General features: G+C 41.8%; 1 protein-coding gene across 1 annotated transcript; it reads right to left on the minus strand.

The window, feature by feature from the left end:
* Positions 1-2507: 2507 nt before the first annotated feature.
* On the minus strand, positions 2508-11940 carry emx1 (empty spiracles homeobox 1). The gene is made up of 3 exons (XM_046364666.1): positions 11326-11940; positions 8220-8404; positions 2508-4094 (listed from the first exon to the last, which is right to left on the minus strand). The coding sequence occupies exons 1-3, from the start codon at positions 11669-11671 to the stop codon at positions 3927-3929; spliced, it is 699 nt and encodes a 232-aa protein (XP_046220622.1). The 5' UTR covers positions 11672-11940; the 3' UTR covers positions 2508-3926.
* Positions 11941-19585: the final 7645 nt, after the last annotated feature.

Below are 19585 nucleotides of genomic sequence, written 5' to 3' on the forward strand. Positions count from 1 at the left end.
TCTGCCTTACCTGCCTTATCTGCCTTACCTGCCTTATCTGCCATACCTGCCATACCTGCCATACCTGCCTTATCTGCCATACCTGCCATACCTGCCATACCTGCCTTATCTGCCTTACCTGCCTTATCTGCCTTACCTGCCTTATCTGCCTTACCTGCCATACCTGCCATACCTGCCTTATCTGCCATACCTGCCATACCTGCCTTACCTGCCTTATCTGCCTTACCTGCCTTATCTGCCTTACCTGCCATACCTGCCTTACCTGCCTTATCTGCCATACCTGCCATACCTGCCATACCTGCCTTATCTGCCATACCTGCCATACCTGCCTTATCTGCCTTACCTGCCTTATCTGCCTTACCTGCCTTATCTGCCTTACCTGCCTTACCTGCCTTACCTGCCATACCTGCCATACCTGCCTTATCTGCCTTACCTGCCTTAACTGCCATACCTGCCTCACCCTGCCTTACCTGCCTCACCCTGCCTTACCTGCCATACCTGCCTTACCTGCCTTACCTGCCATACCTGCCATACCTGCCTTACCTGCTATACCTGCCATACCTGCCTTACCTGCCTTACCTGCCTTACCTGCCATACCTGCCATACCTGCCTTATCTGCCATACCTACCATACCTGCCATACCTGCCTTATCTGCCATACCTGCCTTATCTGCCATACCTGCCATACCTGCCTTATCTGCCATACCTGCCATATCTGCCATACCTGCCTTATCTGCCATACCTGCCATACCTGCCTTACCTGCCTTACCTGCCATACCTGCCATACCTGCCTTACCTGCCATACCTGCCTTATCTGCCTTACCTGCCATACCTGCCATACCTGCCTTATCTGCCATACCTGCCTTATCTGCCTTACCTGCCATATCTGCCTTACCTGCCATACTTGCCTTACCTGCCATACCTGCCTTATCTGCCTTACCTGCCATATCTGCCATATCTGCCTTATCTGCCATACCTGCCTTACCTGCCATACCTGCCTTACCTGCCATACCTGCCTTACCTGCCATACCTGCCTTACCTGCCATACCTGCCTTATCTGCCATACCTGCGTTATCTGCCTTACCTGCTTACCTGCCATCCCTGCCTTACCTGCCTACATGCGTTATCTGCCTTATCTGCCTTACCTGCCTTACCTGCTTACCTGCCTTACCTGCTTATCTGCCTTACCTGCCTTACCTGCTTACCTGCCATACCTGTCTTATCTGCCTTACCTGCCTTGTCTGCCTTACCTGCCTTACCTGCCTACATGCGTTATCTTCCATCCCTGCCTCACCTCCTTACCTGTCTTATCTGCCTTACCTGCCTTACCTGCCTTACCTGCTTATCTGCCTTACCTGCCTTACCTGCCTTACCTGCTTATCTGCCTTACCTGCCTTACCTGCCTTACCTGCCTTACCTGCTTACCTGCCATCCCTGCCTTACCTGCCTACATGCGTTATCTTCCATCCCTGCCTCACCTCCTTACCTGTCTTATCTGCCTTACCTGCCTTACCTGCCTTACCTGCCTTACCTGCTTATCTGCCTTACCTGCCTTACCTGCTTACCTGCCATCCCTGCCTTACCTGCCTACATGCGTTATCTTCCATCCCTGCCTCACCTCCTTGCCTGTCTTATCTGCCTTACCTGCCATACCTGTCTTATCTGCCTTACCTGCCTTGTCTGCCTTACCTGCCTTACCTGCCTACATGCGTTATCTTCCATCCCTGCCTTGTCTGCCTTACCTGCCATATCTGCCTTACCTGCCTAAATGCCTTATCTGCCATACCTGCCTTGCCTGCCATATCTGCCTTACCTGCCTAAATGCCTTATCTGCCTTACCTGCCATATCTGCCTTACCTGCCTAAATGCCTTATCTGCCTTACCTGCCATATCTGCCTTACCTGCCTAAATGCCTTATCTGCCTTACCTGCCATATCTGCCTTACCTGCCTAAATGCCTTATCTGCCATACCTGCCTTGCCTGCCATATCTGCCTTACCTGCCTAAATGCCTTATCTGCCTTACCTGCCTAAATGCCTTACCTGCCTAAATGCCTTATCTGCCTTACCTGCCATATCTGCCTTACCTGCCTAAATGCCTTATCTGCCTTACCTGCCTTGCCTGCCATATCTGCCTTACCTGCCTAAATGCCTTATCTGCCTTACCTGCCATATCTGCCTTACCTGCCTAAATGCCTTATCTGCCATACCTGCCTTGCCTGCCATATCTGCCTTACCTGCCTAAATGCCTTATCTGCCTTACCTGCCTTATCTAAATGCCTTATCTGCCATACCTGCCTTGCCTGCCATATCTGCCTTACCTGCCTAAATGCCTTATCTGCCTTACCTGCCTTATCTGCCTTACCTTCTTACCTGCCTTACCTTTCTGACCTGCCATACCTTTCTGACCTGCCTTACCTGGTCATTCTGAAGACCATTAGGAGACTATGAGCAATCCAGCATAGCTCAGAAATAATGTTCACCAGACAAACTCTTAATTCGTTGTTTATGTTCTCGTTTCTAAAACATCTTTATTTATTGTTACATATTATTGTTACATTTTTATATGTTTGATATTTAAATTGTCTGTCGGTAAACATTCCAGTAATGACAAGAGTCTCCCGTTAGATTGATCCTATTCTACCCCAGCCAGCATTGAGTCCTGATGACTTTAATCCTCATCCATACTGCAGTCCACCGACAGTGAGTAGTGAACGTGTGGATACCTGTGTTGTACGCACACCAGAGACGAGTTCAGCAGGAACGTTCACGTAGAAATATGCTCTGTAGAACAAAGAGGCGAGTTCAGCAGGAACGTTCACGTAGAAATATGCTCTGTAGAACAAACACGTCGGTTCTGTTCATGGCATTTCTATCTGCAACGTTCAACAACTGAACCGTGGCCCGGTTATGAAACTGAAGAAAAATTATCTTAGAATTGTATATGTTTGTATATGTTTCCTCAAAATGCAGAACAGAAGCAGCCTTTAGTGTGAATGACCTATCATGTAATAATATCCTTACATTATGTCAAAATAAAAACACAAACAAAAACCTTTCTTGGCTCCGGCTGTTGTAAAGTCATGCACCAAAGATCATTAAATAGATGAGACATTATGAGATAGGAGAAGCCGTATATGATGCAAGATGGAACACCACCGATACAAGTCAAGTGTCATAAAATCTGTTTTTTCTCTGCATCACCGACCATGGACTCAAAACACTCCTCTCTTGCTGTTGTTGAAGAAACTTATCAAATACTTTTAGTCCTTTAGGGAGGGGGGGATATTTTTCTTCTTGTAACATGTCATTATACTTCATAACTTGACATAATAAATAGGGTCTTGACTTTGGTCCTCAGAAAGGGGACACAGGGTATGGGGAGTAGAAGGGTATGAGGGTGTAGGAGGCCAGGGAATGTGGGGGGGTAGGGGGCCAGGGGAGTAGAAGGGTATGAGGGTGTAGGAGGCCAGGGAATGTGAGGGGAGTAGGGGGCCAGGGGAGTAGGAGGGTAGAAGGGTGTAGGAGTCCATGGGAGTAGGGGGCCAGGGGAGTAGGAGGATAGAAGGGTGTAGCAGGCCAGGGAATGTGGGGGAGGGGGCAGGGGAGTAGGAGGATAGAAGGGTGTAGGAGGCCAGGGAATGTGGGGGAGTAGGGGGCCAGGGGAGTAGGAGGGTAGCAGGGTGTAGGAGGCCATGGGAATGTGGGGGAGTAGGGGGCCAGGGGAGTAGGAGGATAGAAGGGTGTAGCAGGCCATGGGAGTAGGGGGCCAGGGGAGTAGGAGGATAGAAGGGTGTAGGAGGCCATGGGAATGTGGGGTAGGGGGCCAGGGGAGTAGGAGGGTAGAAGGGTGTAGGAGTCCATGGGAGTAGGGGGCCAGGGGAGGAGGAGAAAGGGGACATAAGGGGGGAGTGGGGGGGGGGGTATTCTCAGTCCTCAGAGGTGACATCAATGTCCTCTGAGCTGCCCTGCTTGGTGGCAAGCCTCCATCTGTTGATGTGGTGGTTTCCTTTCTTCTTCTGATGACAGTCAGGCCCCTCCTCCTCCAGCTTCTGTCTCTTGTATTTGGTCCTCCTGTTCTGGAACCACACCTTCACCTGGGGAGGAAGACGGGGACATTAGAGACATCTATATTCTGAACCACACCTTCACCTGGGGAGGACCCACACCTTCACCTGGGGAGGAACGGGGACATTAGAGACATCTATTCTACCTTCACCTGGAACACATCTATATTCTCTTCACCTGGGGAGGAAGACGGGGACATTAGAGACATCTATATTCTGGACCCATACCTTCACCTGGAGAGGAAGACGGGGACATTAGAGACATCTATATTCTGGAACACCTTCACCTGGTGAGGAAGACGGGGACATTAGAGACATCTATATTCTGGAACACCTTCCACACATTAGAGACATCTATATTCTTACCTTCACCTGGGGGAGGAAGACGGGGACATTAGAGACATCTATATTCTGGACCCATACCTTCACCTGGGGAGGAAGACGGGGACATTAGAGACATCTATATTCTGGACCCACACCTTCACCTGGGGAGGAAGACGGGGACATTAGAGACATCTATATTCTGGACCCACACCTTCACCTGGGGAGGAAGACGGGGACATTAGAGACATCTATATTCTGGAACACCTTCACCTGGGGAGGAAGGCAGGGACATTAGAGACATCTATATTCTGGAACACCTTCACCTGGTGAGGAAGACGGGGACATTAGAGACATCTATATTCTGGACCCACACCTTCACCTGGGGAGGAAGACAGGGACATTAGACACATCTATATTCTGAACCCACACCTTCACCTGGGGAGGAAGACGGGGACATTAGAGACATCTATATTCTGGATCACACCTTCACCTGGGGAGGAAGACGGGGACATTAGAGACATCTATATTCTGGAACACCTTCACCTGGTGAGGAAGACGGGGACATTAGAGACATCTATATTCTGGACCACACCTTCACCTGGGGAGGAAGACGGGGACAGTAGAGACATCTATATTCTGAACCACACCTTCACCTGGGGAGGAAGACGGGGACATTAGAGACATCTATATTCTGGATCACACCTTCACCTGGGGAGGAAGACGGGGACATTAGAGACATCTATATTCTGGACCCACACCTTCACCTGGGGAGGAAGACAGGAACATTAGACACATCTATATTCTGAACCCACACCTTCACCTGGGGAGGAAGACGGGGACATTAGAGACATCTATATTCTGGATCACACCTTCACCTGGGGAGGAAGACGGGGACATTAGAGACATCTATATTCTGGAACACCTTCACCTGGTGAGGAAGACGGGGACATTAGAGACATCTATATTCTGGACCACACCTTCACCTGGGGAGGAAGACGGGGACAGTAGAGACATCTATATTCTGGAACACCTTCACCTGGTGAGGAAGACGGGGACATTAGAGACATCTATATTCTGAACCACACCTTCACCTGGGGAGGAAGACGGGGACATTAGAGACATCTATATTCTGGATCACACCTTCACCTGGGGAGGAAGACGGGGACATTAGAGACATCTATATTCTGGACCCACACCTTCACCTGGGGAGGAAGACGGGGACATTAGAGACATCTAATTAAGGACATATATTTCATTTTATTGGATGGGTTCTCTAGGCTCCTCTATTCTGGTAAGATCCTCTCAGCATACTCCTCTCATCATACTCCTCTCAACATACTCCTCTCATCATACTCCTCTCATCATACTCCTCTCATCATACTCCTCTCATCATACTCCTCTCATCATACTCCTCTCATCATACTCCTCTCATCATACTCCTCTCATCATACTCCTCTCATCATACTCCTCTCATCATACTCCTCTCATCATACTCCTCTCATCATACTCCTCTCATCATACTCCTCTCATCATACTCCTCTCATCATACTCCTCTCATCATACTCCTCTCATCATACTCCTCTCATCATACTCCTCTCATCATACTCCTCTCATCATACTCCTCTCAACATACTCCTCTCATCATACTCCTCTCATCATACTCCTCTCATCATACTCCTCTCATCATACTCCTCTCAACATACTCCTCTCATCATACTCCTCTCAACATACTCCTCTCATCATACTCCTCTCAACATACTCCTCTCATCATACTCCTCTCAACATACTCCTCTCATCATACTCCTCTCAACATACTCCTCTCATCATACTCCTCTCAACATACTCCTCTCATCATACTCCTCTCATCATACTCCTCTCAACATACTCCTCTCATCATACTCCTCTCATCATACTCCTCTCAGCATACTCCTCTCAGTCCTCTCTCCTCTTTAACTTCTCATCATACTCCTCTCAACATACTCCTCTCATCATACTCCTCTCATCATACTCCTCTCAACATACTCCTCTCATCATACTCCTCTCAGCATACTCCTCTCATCATACTCCTCTTCAACATACATACTCCTCTCATCATACTCCTCTCATCATACTCTCCTCTTCAACTTCTCATCATACTCCTCTCAACATACTCCTCTCAACATACTCCTCTCAACATACTCCTCTCATCATACTCCTCTCAGTCCTCTCTCCTCTTCAACTTCTCATCATACTCCTCTCAACATACTCCTCTCAACATACTCCTCTCAACATACTCCTCTCATCATACTCCTCTCAGTCCTCTCTCCTCTTCAACTTCTCAACAACAACCAAAACCATCAGAGGGGAACTCTGTCTTTCTCTCCGTGGATGCTATGTTTCACTATTGTTTTGGTGCGAAATTTACCCCATAAAATATGCATTTAGTGCGTTAAACAACCATATCATGATCATTGTAAGTAAAATCTTCATAAATAGCTACTATTTGCAAAATAAAATAGAGCTAGAAAACAAAACAAAAGTGGTTGAATAGCTACACTCAACACCAAAAACTGTTCGCTGCATATTATAATTTGCATATCAACACCAAGGTGACCAAGTCAATTGATTTAACGCTGTTTGGTCATGATGTCATTCTAATGTATTAGTTGTCGTTATAAGCAACTTTCAAGGCTGCCAAAGAGAGGGTAAGGGTATCCTATTGTAATTCATTAGAGTCCTAATGATGCTGGTGGCGATTCGTTTCACGGTGATATCCTCTGGAAGTTAGGTCTCCGGCAGTCAGACGATACCTTACCATTATTGAAGAGAAATTATAAAGATTTTTTTCCCCGCGATTATTTGCATATTCAACAACCAGCGCCTATTTCATTTCAACAACATTATGTCATAGAGGCCTTCTTTAAAAAAAATAGTATATAGGCCTTTTTTTATAGTAGGTACATAGATTGTTTTAATAATAATGTATATCCTATATTTGTATTTATTATGGATCCCCATTAGCCCTACTCTTCATGGGCAGTGAAAGAGTTTGTATCAAAATGTCGAGTTATTCATTAGGATTTGACTAATATGTGTCATTATTTCACTGTAGGCTACGTTATGTTGGCGCTTTATGCTCTGACTAAAGAATATCGTATTGTTTTGTTCATCAGGCTAGATCAACTATTTTTCCAATAAGAACGTATTGGAAATGGAGCTGACATTACCTGTTTTTAACTGATTATTAGAGGACTCGGTGAACTTGACAATACATTTCCACAATCGCCTCGTCAGATTTGTTCTTTCGCTAACAGGTCATTCCAGCGTAAAAATGTGTCGATATTGGTTCTGTGTGAACTATAGTCCTAATTATACCTGCAGGAAAGAACGAAAGTTTTCCAGACATACTAATGGATAGACTAATACAGTTTTATACAACGTCAATAATAATTACAATTGAATATTAATGATAATACTCATTACATTTTAGTTGCAATAATATTTTAATTCATGTGTTTAAGCCGGTTTAAAATGTTTATTTCACGGAATATAACGGAATAAGGATCCCTCCATCGAACTAATAAATAATACACTGAAATTGTTGTATTTATTAATAACAACTAAATATGAATACGTTGCTGATTTATATGCTTGTTATTAAGTCTTATTACAAACTTGTATTTAAAAAAATATATATGTTGTTGAAGATATTTTATTTCGATGAAGAAGCAGGCTTCATAACCCTCAATTTATCATCGCAGTTTGCAGAATGCGTTTGGGCTGTAAATTACTGATGATTTATATATTCCCGAAGTGTGTTTAATACAATTGAATAGTGGGTAGAGACCTCACCTGTGTTTCAGACAGACTCAGACTGTTGGCCAGCTGTTTCCTCTCCGCTCCTACCACGTAATGATTCTTCTCGAACGCCCGTTCAAGCCGCAGGAGCTGCGACGGGGAGAAGGCGGTGCGGATCCGCTTGGGTTTCCGGGCGAACGGGCCGTGAAGGAGCATGCTATCTTGGGAAACATCATTTCCTGGGGGCAGAGAGAGGGAGAGGGAAGGAGAGGGAAATCACAGTGGGATTTAGATCGAAGCAATGAACACACTGAGCAACACGAGGCGCGTTTTGATGTGCAGTGAGGTGGAAGAGAACAGCACACGCCCTGTTGGTTTCAAAGGCGAGTTTATAAACTCTTGGTGTAGTTTGAAGTATAGTCTATTCAGCGTTGTAATGTCTATACAGCGTCATTGTAGGCCTCAATTTAAACAGTAGACCTAGATTGTATAGCCTTAATTGTTGCGATATAAAATCTAGGTCTACTGTTTAAATGGAGGCCTACATTGGCGCTGTACAGACATATATATGAGTCCGTGTTTAACTCGTCAACAACGTCATGTGACTTCTTTAAATTGAGAACACAATGAAACCTGTGTTCAAATATTGACAATACTTGATCCTATGTGTCCAAATATCCTATATTGTACAGCAGACCTATTAAATGAAGTCACACAGGAACATTAGGGAGAGTTAGCCTAAATAGACCCTCTCGTAAAATGTTAGATTAATCGACTGTAGTGCATATAGGTCCCTGTGTGTATTAAAAAAGCGGTTGAGACAAAAACATTTACAAGTGATGTGAGACACATAAATTGGCAGTAAAAAGTTGGCATAAAAATCCCAAATTTGAGAGAACATTTGGGAATAAAATGGTTGTGCACGATCGGCCCACTCACTCAGATAGTGGTTTCGCGTGATTAGGGATACATTCACAGTGGGAGTAACCGCGTGACAAAGACAATATTTCCTTTGGCTGCGGCCCGATGTGTGGGGAAACCAGCTATGGTGCCGTGGGAAAATAGACTGGTTAGCTATGCACTCCGTTAACCTGGACTTCAGATGCACTCCGTTAACCTGGACTTCAGATGCACTCCGTTAACCTGGACTTCAGATGCTACTCCGTTAACCTGGACTTCAGATCCGTTAACCTGGACTTAAGATCTAAAGGAAATCAGATTCCTACATATTTTATCATCTGTATCATTGACTTCACGTTTACCTTTATTATAACAGGTGATATAACATGTTAGCCTGCTGTGCTATATATTTAGTTTACCTTTATTATAATAGGTGATATAACATGTTAGCTTGCTGTGCTATATATTTAGTTTACCTTTATTATAACAGGTGATATAACATGTTAGCCTGCTGTGCTATATATTTAGTTTACCTTTATTATAACAGGTGATATAACATGTTAGCTTGCTGTGCTATATATTTAGTTTATATTTAGTTTAGAGGTTATTATAACAGGTGATATAACATGTTAGCCTGCTGTGCTATATATTTAGTTTACCGTTATTATAACAGGGAGTGCCACTGAGACAAAGGTCTGTTTCGCAAGGAAACCCTGCACGCACACAATTCACAAAATAAATTACAATACAAATATACACAAATAAAATTGTTTAATAAAAAACACACTAATGGAAAACAATCAGCAAATATGTCCTCAATGAAACAATTGCAGCTGCCGGAGAGGCACCCGGAAGTGATAGGGAAGATGGGATGCATAGAAACTATACGCTGATTTACCTACTAACTTTGTAGAGACCGAAGGAATTTGTTCACTGATATGAAAATTATAATGCAGATGGTTATTTTAGCATGCAATAGCATGAGCTATTTTAGCAATGTTGAAGAATTTTGGTGTGCGTTTCTGGTTTGGTGAATTTTGGTGTGCGTTTCTGGTTTGGTGAATTTTGGTGTGCGTTTCTGGTTTGGTGAATTTTGGTGTGCGTTTCTGGTTTGGTGAATTTTGGTGTGCGTTTCTGATTTGGTGAATTTTAGTGTGCGTTCTCCTCAATTTAATGGTGTTGTTGATGTTTATTTCGTTGTTTATCGACATGTCTTCACCTCATGGGAATAGTAAAATATGTGCTACTCTGCGTTGAAATGTTTTGTTTTCACAACTCATTGACGTTTTCCTTTTTACCAAAGCGTGTTGTAGATAAGTGCACTCTATCTCACATCCACTATAGATACTTATAAAAACAAATACCCAATTGTCCCACTTGAGTAAAAAGTAAAAAATACCTTAATAGAAATAGACTCCAGTAAAAGAGAAAGTCACTCAGTAAAATACTACTTGAGTAAAAGTCTAAAAGTACTTGGTTTTAAATATACTTAAGTATCTAAAGTAAATTTAATTGCTAAAATATACTTAAGTATCAAAAGTATAAATTATTTTAAAATTCATATATTAAGTAAACCAGATGCCACCATTTCCTTGTTTTGTTTTAATTTACGGATAGCCAGAGGTCACGCTCCAATACTCTGGCATCACCTACTCCGCCAGATCAGAGGCAGTGGGACCCAAGATGTTCTCTTGATAACTGCGTGAATTTGACCGTTGTCCTGTACTGCTAAACATTTAAAATGTAACGAGTACTTTTGGGTGTCAGGGAAATGTAAAAATTTTGTTTTTTTAAATGACAATTTTCTGTAGGACTGTAATAAAGTCAAAGTAAAAGTTGTCCACATATAAATTGTAAAGTAAAGTACAGATACCAACAACAACAAAAAATACTGAAGTAGTATTTAAAAGATTTTAAACTTAGTACTTTACACTATTTCTTTATGTTCACCTGCGGCTGAAAAGCCCAACCCTCGTTGTCAATAATATTGCAACAAAAACAAATATTAACTGATAATGTTTAACATAGATGAAAATGAATGATTAACATCATCATTATCGTAGCCTAATTGTTGTCAATCATTAATCTGTGAAATGGACATTTCTGAGCGCATGCAGTGTAGGTCACATAGTTTAGTCCTAAAAACACAAGCAACCCAGAGGCATTATTTTTATTTAATTAACCTGTAACTTGGACTGCTTGACATTGGCTATTGAGATTGAGAAAACAAGACACACAATCAATCAATCAATAATTTTACCTTGAAATCTGTGTCCGAAGAACCTGTTCCGTAAAACCCATGGGTAGAAGTTAAGAGGGTCTCGGTGTTGCGTCCCAAAGAAGTGTGCAGGGTGTTGTAGGTGGCCCCCTCCTAGCTGGTGGGGGTTCATGGTCAGCCCTGGGTGGTTGACTGACTCAGGGAACACCAGCTCCGGGTTCTGATACAGAGACCTGCCGGTGGGACTCTGGTACCCGTTCATGAAAGCGTCAGTGGGGTTGGAATAAGTCAAAGCCGTCGGTCGGATGGGATCTTCCGTGGTTAGAGGGTTTTCTTTGGCCACCAAGGATTCTATCGTAAAACAGCGTTTACCCGCGGACGAAAACATCTTCCTCACTTCACGTATAGAAATCCAGAAAAAAAAGAATATATCTTGTAACTTACTCTTTAAGCCAGTCACAATGGTACCCCTTCAAAAAGGCATAGTGAGCACCAACGGTTAACCTACGGTAGTGCCCCCCCCTGGACCGATGTTCTGAGCGGGAACCTTGAGCACCTTTTGAGTTAGTGACGCGACGCCTGATCCGCGGAGCTGCGTTTCGTGTCAGGAGGAATATGAGGCGAAATGTGTGCGTCAACGTTCTGGAACCCAGAGGACTGGGATGTGGTGCAGGCAAGGGGCAACGGGGCTGAAACTAAATGGTGCTGATTGGACGAGTACACCTGCCAATGAGTTCTCACAACTACCTGGCGCCTGGATTTAGGACAGAGGCAGGATTGGAGTTGAAGATGACGTTCATGTAATAAGAATAGTATAGTGACACATAGTCGATTATTCTTTTTTTCATCGGGTGACATTTTGCTCATTGTATAAAGACAACACCAGCAAAAAATATTCATGTTGAATATCCATGAACACATTTGTTATCACATTGAAATGAAATCAGTGTTTACAAGGTTGACAATGACAGTTCTCTCTCCGGTAAAGCGAAGCCTATAATACCAATAATATGCTCGTGAGAAAATACGTCAAAGTCTCCCGGTCATAAGTGACTTCAGTGCGCCATCCCGATGTTTCTATTTTTCCTCCTGTCTCCTCAGACCAAACCGCTTGGAGACACTGCCCGTGTCCCCGCGCCAAGACCGCTTGCGGTTTCTGAAGAGAGATCTCTGTCAAAATGACGTTTTCATGAGGTTGTTATTACTTCTAATTACTACGGCTGTTTGTTTATGTGATATTAGATATAGCCTCTCAGTTTAATATGGAGGAAATACGCGTTTTAAAATCAAAGTCCAACCCACTGGTTTAAGTTAACAGTCATTTTAGATATAACAACCCCGTGATAATGAAGCGTAATGATTGACTAAACGGCTTCATCGGCAGAAATTGGAAATCTCATCCTTATAGCAGAGATATATATACTGACTCTTAGGCCTATATTATAATTAGTCCTTGCAATGTGGCACCTCTTTTAAATAGCCCTCTTTCAGTTAATAACATGACCTAACAGGCTACTGATGTGAATTCTAACCTCGATCAGAAAGATCACAGTAGTTGGTCATTTAGGGCTAAAAGCGATCCTATAGGAATATTAGATTTTTTGAGTTAATTTTGGATTTTCATAGTTAATAGACATAGGCCTATAGCTGATAATTATAATGTATAATTATATTATGGAAAACCGCAGTGTACTTGTGAAACCTCTTATGATCAAAAACGAATAGGTTAATAAGACAATAAAATAAAAACACGTTTTCCAAATATATTGTTACACCCTTTATTGTCATTATTGCTTGGCATGTTCAACCCCGTTCTTTCTAAGATGTTATACCTTCAGAATAGTTGGGTTATAAATTCATATAATTTCAGATAGCGATGTATTGTGGATGTATTGTGGATGTATTGTGGATGTATTGTGGATGTATTGTGGATGTATTGTGGATGTATTGTGGATGCCAGGACACAGATAGAGTAAAATAGGCCTTCAAATAACATTGGATTTTTTTTGTCGAACGAGATTCATGCCCCGGTGAACAAAGACTCTCAGTCACGACGGCACATTATAGTGTGGGTTAGACTTCTCTAAACCTGTATCGCCGCTCCGCTGATAATATTAACTATATCAATGTTGTTTCCATGGAGACATTTCCACCCGTGAAGTTGGAGGAGACCTGTGATCCAGCTCTACTGCAGTAGTCTATGACTCGGTTAGCTGTAGTCACACGTCCTGGATGTCCGTCTATTGCTACAGCTGTTGAACCCCGCACTGCGCACAGCCTGACAATTTATTAGCGTTCTGATGATGAATAATCGAATCATTTGTCAAAATATTACAGAATATAAAATGTAAGTTCGCGGGCAGCCTGTAGTGTAGGCTATTCCTCCAAGGACATATGTAGCCTATGGCTTGTGTTTGGCTTTCATCGTGTTGCACTCTAATTCACTTTGGAAAGTTAATCATTGTCCCCCTAATATGCTCTAATGCTCAGAGTGGAGCATTAGAAAATAATTACCCATGGAATTATGCGGTAGAACAACATGTTGATTGGCTGTTTAGAGGCTAAAGGCTCTTAAACACAGCCATTGGGTTATAACACAGCCGTTGGGTTTAAACAACACAGCCATGGGGTTATAACACAGCCGTTGGGTTTAAACAACACAGCCATGGGGTTATAACACAGCCATGGGGTTATAACACAGCCATTGGGTTATAACACAGCCATTGGGTTATAACACAGCCATTGGGTTATAACACAGCCATTATTGGGTTATAACACAGCCATTGGTTTACAGGGGTCTTATTGCATGGTAAATGGGATTACAGGGGTCTTATTGCATAGTAAATGGGTTTACAGGGGTCTTATTGCAGAGTAAATGGGTTTACAGTGGTCTTATTGCAGAGTAAATGGGTTTACAGGGGTCTTATTGCATAGTAAATGGGTTTACAGGGGTCTTATTGCTTGGTACATGGGTTTACAGGGGTCTTATTGCATGGTAAATGGGATTACAGGGGTCTTATTGCATGGTAAATGGGATTACAGGGGTCTTATTGCATGGTAAATGGGTTTACATGGGTCTTATTGCATGGTAAATGGGTTTACAGGGGTCTTATTGCAGAGTAAATGGGTTTACAGGGATCTTATTGCAGAGTAAATGGGTTTACAGGGGTCTTATTGCAGAATAAATGGGTTTACAGGGGTCTTATTGCATGGTAAATGGGTTTACAGTGGTATTTTTGCATAGTAAATGGGTTTACAGGGGTCTTATTGTATGGTAAATGGGTTTACAGTGTTCTTTTTGCATGGTAAATTCATTTAAAAACAAACATAGGGCCTGCCTATCGTTTTTTTTATTTCACCTTTATTTAACCAGGTAGGCTAGTTGAAAACAAGTTCTCATTTACAACTGCGACCTGGCCAAGATAAAGCATAGCAGTGTGAACAGACAACAACACAGAGTTTCACATGGAGTAAAACAATAAACAAGTCAATAACACAATAAACAAGTCAATAACACAGTAGGAAAAAAAGAGTCTATATACATTGTGTGTAAAAGGCATGAGGAGGTAGGCGAATAATTACAATTTTGCAGATTAACACTGGAGTAATAAATGATCAAATGGTCATGTACAGGAAGATATACTGGTGTGCAAAAGAGCAGAAAAGTAAATCAATTAAAAACAGTATGGGGATGAGGTAGGTCAATTGGGTGGGGCTATTTACGGATAGACTATGTACAGCAGTTAAATGAATGGAACATTTGATTGAATCATTATAACAAAGCAGAAATATAAAGCCAATTAACCCTCAAACTACCGACTGGGGTCAACATTATTCAAATATTTGATGACTTGGTTAATCAACTTGGTCTTAAAACAAATCAAAATGATTTGTTTGATGTTTCTCTATCAATGTGGACTTAAGTCCTTTAGTGTCATTTAGACACCAACCAAAAAAACACCTTATTTGTCCCTCTGCACATTTTACAGATAGATTCAAATAAAGGTCCTATGTCTCTCTGGAGACACAATAGCAAGGTATCCATACCACCAGAGGGGTGGGGGGGGGGGGGCTGTGTCACTGCAGACATAGAGCACCTTATATCCACATGCTTATGATTTGATTTACCATGCATTGATAACTAGTTATGACAGTGTTTAAGATCCAAAATGATCTCAGATATGTGCTTAGTTGCAGTCCAAACAGCTGATTAAGGTCTGTCAGTCTGTCATTGGTATGAATACTTGTTAGAACCAGATACTCTTTGAATAGATGCATAATGCTGTAGTGGTGTGTATCCCCCCCCCAAAAAAAGTGTTATTCTACTGAAAATGATATATAAATACCAGAATTCCTATAATATCTTCCAATATTTTTTATGTGCGACTTGTTATGAGATTTTGGGTGCCATAGCATTTGGTTTAAAGTAACTTCCAGGATTTGGGCATGCTTTTTTGAAGCATATCCCTTACCATTCCCATTGGTTCACTAACAGCTATGCTAATGCTGGCTATGTGGGACGGGGTAAGTAAATAAAGAAAACTAAACCATATTTGTTGGTCAATGTCTGTCAAGATTACGTTTTGAAATGAATTGAATAACTTATTGTCAATAAAATTAAGTCTGTTTCAAATGTTGGTGTACTGCACCTTTAAATGGTAGCTGTTTTTACCACATAAATATGACAAAAATAATATTTTCTTCATAGTTCTGAAATTAATTTATACTATAATCAAATAATGGCAAATTAACTTGTCAGTACTAATGTGGACTGTACTTTGGGGAAAAAACTGCACATTATATAAAATAAACGGTTATTATTTTGTTTTACAGAATATGCCAATTAACTGTAATTTTGCTAATATATTTTGTCATGTTTTATTTCAGATAACATTAATTAAAAGATTATTGATCTTTAGATTAGAAAGCAGTTGATATTTTGCTGTGATTGTTGCTTTTTCCAATAGTTTCTCATTGGGGTCAAAATTACCCCAGTTGGTTATCGATGAATCGGAAATATGTTCGTAGCTTAGAGGGTTAACAAATACATATTTTTGTGAAATAATAAAAAAAAATAGATGACTAAATCCAATCTATAATTGCATAAATAGGCTAGTGCTAGCCAATGTATGAATTTGTCGCAATATTTTTGTTGACTGGATTCAGAAACTATTGGGAGTCCACGTTAACATTAGTAGGTATATGTATTTTTCTATTTAGTTCGCCAGAAATCATTAGATTATATTTGAATCAGAACGACTATGCAGATTGTATGTCGTCAACAATGGTCTGAACTATATTTTATATCATAGCTATATTAAACTAATATTTGATATATCGACATTACGTTGTAAACCCATTTACCATGCAATAAGACCCCTGTAAACCCAATATTTGATATATCGACATTACGTTGTCTTGATTCTAGAATTGAAGAGATAATGGCTTTCACTCTGTTTTGTAGGCCTTCAATGGGTTTTTATATAAGGCATAGCCTAATTGGCCTAGCGGGAAACGAAAGCATACAGCGAAACGTGAGAAGAAAAACACACACGCACGCACGCACTTACACACGCACACACACACACGCACACGCACACACAAATGCTACGTGCAAGGGCATGCCTCAATGCGGTTCTTATTCCTGTAGGCCTAGACGTCATTTACTTTAACTGGCTCAGCCAATGAGAGACAAATATGATACCTATAATCTATCCTTTTATCTTTAATAAAACATTTGAAATATATATTTTTTTATAAACAAGAGATAGAAATAAAGCATAGACGTATTCATGGTCAGTTTAATCGAGGCTAAGGTTAAGTGATTAAGAAACTGTGTTGTGTTCGGTCTCCTGACCCGGAGCAGCTTCGTTGACAGGACTGCATGTCATTAGAGAAACAAGCTCCACACATTAACGTGGTAAAACCTAACAGACTTCCATCTACAGTCAGTGACAAGCAAACAGGGATTCACTGGTTCTTCATGTGAAATATGGAGCCATCGTTCCCTGGAATAGACTCGATACTATGCAAGAAGCCTACGTAAATATATACTAACCTTACTCGGCATGGTAAGGTGAAACGTGATCATTTGTTCTTAATTGACCTGCCTGATAAAATAAAGAATAAATCAAAATAATTAAATAAATAAAAGGTAGGGTATGCTAATGAGACAAACACTTCAGTGACTTTAGTAGTATCCCATAGGCTTGATTAGAAGGTTCCTGTTGTTCACCTCGCACTCCGATTGGAAAGGTTGAATGACACTTCGCTGTTATAGTATTGACTGCCCTCTTGTGGGGGTTATAAAGTTCGGTGGGCTATACTCTAGTCCCCCCCCCCTCTCGTGAACGTTTAAAGCTTTTTCCCCCCTAGCTCTACACAGCTGACTCAAATAATCAACTCTTGACGATGAGTTGTTTATTTGAATCAGCTGTGTAGTGCTTAAGGCAATAACTACAACGTTCATACCCACGTGGGTCCCTAGGACAGATTTTGAGGAAACCCCACTCTATGGTAGGTTCTACTCCTTCCCACAGGACGGAAGGAAAACGGATTCTTCGAGCTGTGAAGGCATTTCATGACGTAGGCTATGCTGCCATCTTGTGGATCTCAGAGGAACTGATCACCTATGAGGAGGGTCGTCAGATCAATAACGTTCATCAGTACCATAGAATGTAGAACAGGAATATTTGGACTTATGAACATGAGATACTGTAGGACCATGAGGTAGCCTTTTGTAGACAATGACATGTGAGGAAACAGGCATTTTTATTAGAAAATTGAGAGGAAAGATACATGTTTAAAGGCCCATTGCCATCAAAAAATGTGATTTCCTGTGTTTTATATACATTTCCACACCCTGAGCTTAGAATAATACTGTGAAACAGTGAACATGATGATAACGCCCTTTTAGAGTAAGAGCTGTTTGAAAAGACTGGCTGAAATTTCAGCCTGTTTTGGTGAGATGGAGTTTTGGCCTTCCGCTGTAATAGAGCAATACCACAGAAAGTTCCAAACCTCTCTACCAGTATCAAATCAAATTTGATTTGTCACATACACCGAATACTACAGGTGTAAATCTTACAGTGAAATGCTTACTTACAAGCCCTTAACCACAACAGTGCAGTTTTAAGGAAAATACCTAAAAAAGCAAGAAATAAAAGTAACAAATAATTAAAGGGCAGCAGTAAAATGACAATAGTGGGGCTATATACAGGGTATTACGGTACAGAGTCAATGTGGAGGCTATATACAGGGTATTACGGTACAGAGTCAATGTGGAGGCTATATACAGGGTATTACGGTACAGAGTCAATGTGGAGGCTATATACAGGGTATTACGGTACAGAGTCATTGTGGAGGCTATATACAGGGTATTACGGTACAGAGTCATTGTGGAGGCTATATACAGGGTATTACGGTACAGAGTCAATGTGGAGGCTATATACAGTGTATTACGGTACAGAGTCAATGTGGAGGCTATATACAGTGTATTACGGTACAGAGTCATTGTGGAGGCTATATACAGTGTATTACGGTACAGAGTCAATGTGGAGGCTATATACAAGGGGTACCGGTACAGAGTCAATGTGGAGGCTATATACAAGGTATTACGGTACAGAGTCAATGTGGAGGCTATATACAGGGGGTACCGGTACAGAGTCAATGTGGAGGCTATATACAGGGTATTACGGTACAGAGTCAATGTGGAGGCTGTATACAGGGGGTCCGGTCTAGAGTTAATGTGGAGGCTATATACAGTTTATTACAGTACAGAGTCAATGTGGAGGCTATATATAGGGTATTACGGTACAGAGTCAATGTGGAGGCTATATACAGGGTATTACGGTACAGAGTCAATGTGGAGGCTATATACAGGGTATTACGGAACAGAGTCAAAGTGGAGGCTATATACAGGGTATTACAGTACAGAGTCAATGTGGAGGCTATATACAGGGTATTACGGTACAGAGTCAATGTGGAGGCTATATACAGGGGGTACCGGTACAGAGTCAATGTGGAGGCTATATACAGGGTATTACGGTACAGAGTCAATGTGGAGGCTGTATACAGGGGGTCCGGTCTAGAGTTAATTTGGAGGCTATATACAGGGTGTTACGGTACAGAGTCAATGTGGAGGCTATATACAGGGTGTTGCAGTACAGAGTCAATGTGGAGGCTATATATAGGGTATTACGGTACAGAGTCAATGTGGAGGCTATATACAGGGTATTACGGTACAGAGTCAATGTGGAGGCTATATACAGGGTATTACGGAACAGAGTCAATGTGGAGGCTA

The sequence above is a fragment of the Oncorhynchus gorbuscha genome, linkage group LG10 (genome assembly GCF_021184085.1).
Source record: "Oncorhynchus gorbuscha isolate QuinsamMale2020 ecotype Even-year linkage group LG10, OgorEven_v1.0, whole genome shotgun sequence".
NCBI lineage: Eukaryota > Metazoa > Chordata > Actinopteri > Salmoniformes > Salmonidae > Oncorhynchus > Oncorhynchus gorbuscha.

What these genes read in the sequence shown, in the direction of transcription:
- emx1 (XM_046364666.1), bottom strand. Translation starts at nt 11,671, where the DNA reads ATGTTTTCGTCCGCGGGTAAACGCTGTTTTACGATAGAATCCTTGGTG. An exon ending in CTTCGGACACAGATTTCAAG is followed by an intron (nt 8,405 to 11,325) that starts GTAAAATTATTG and finishes CTCTGCCCCCAG; the next exon opens with GAAATGATGTTTCCCAAGAT. An exon ending in TGAGTCTGTCTGAAACACAG is followed by an intron (nt 4,095 to 8,219) that starts GTGAGGTCTCTA and finishes CTTCCTCCCCAG; the next exon opens with GTGAAGGTGTGGTTCCAGAA.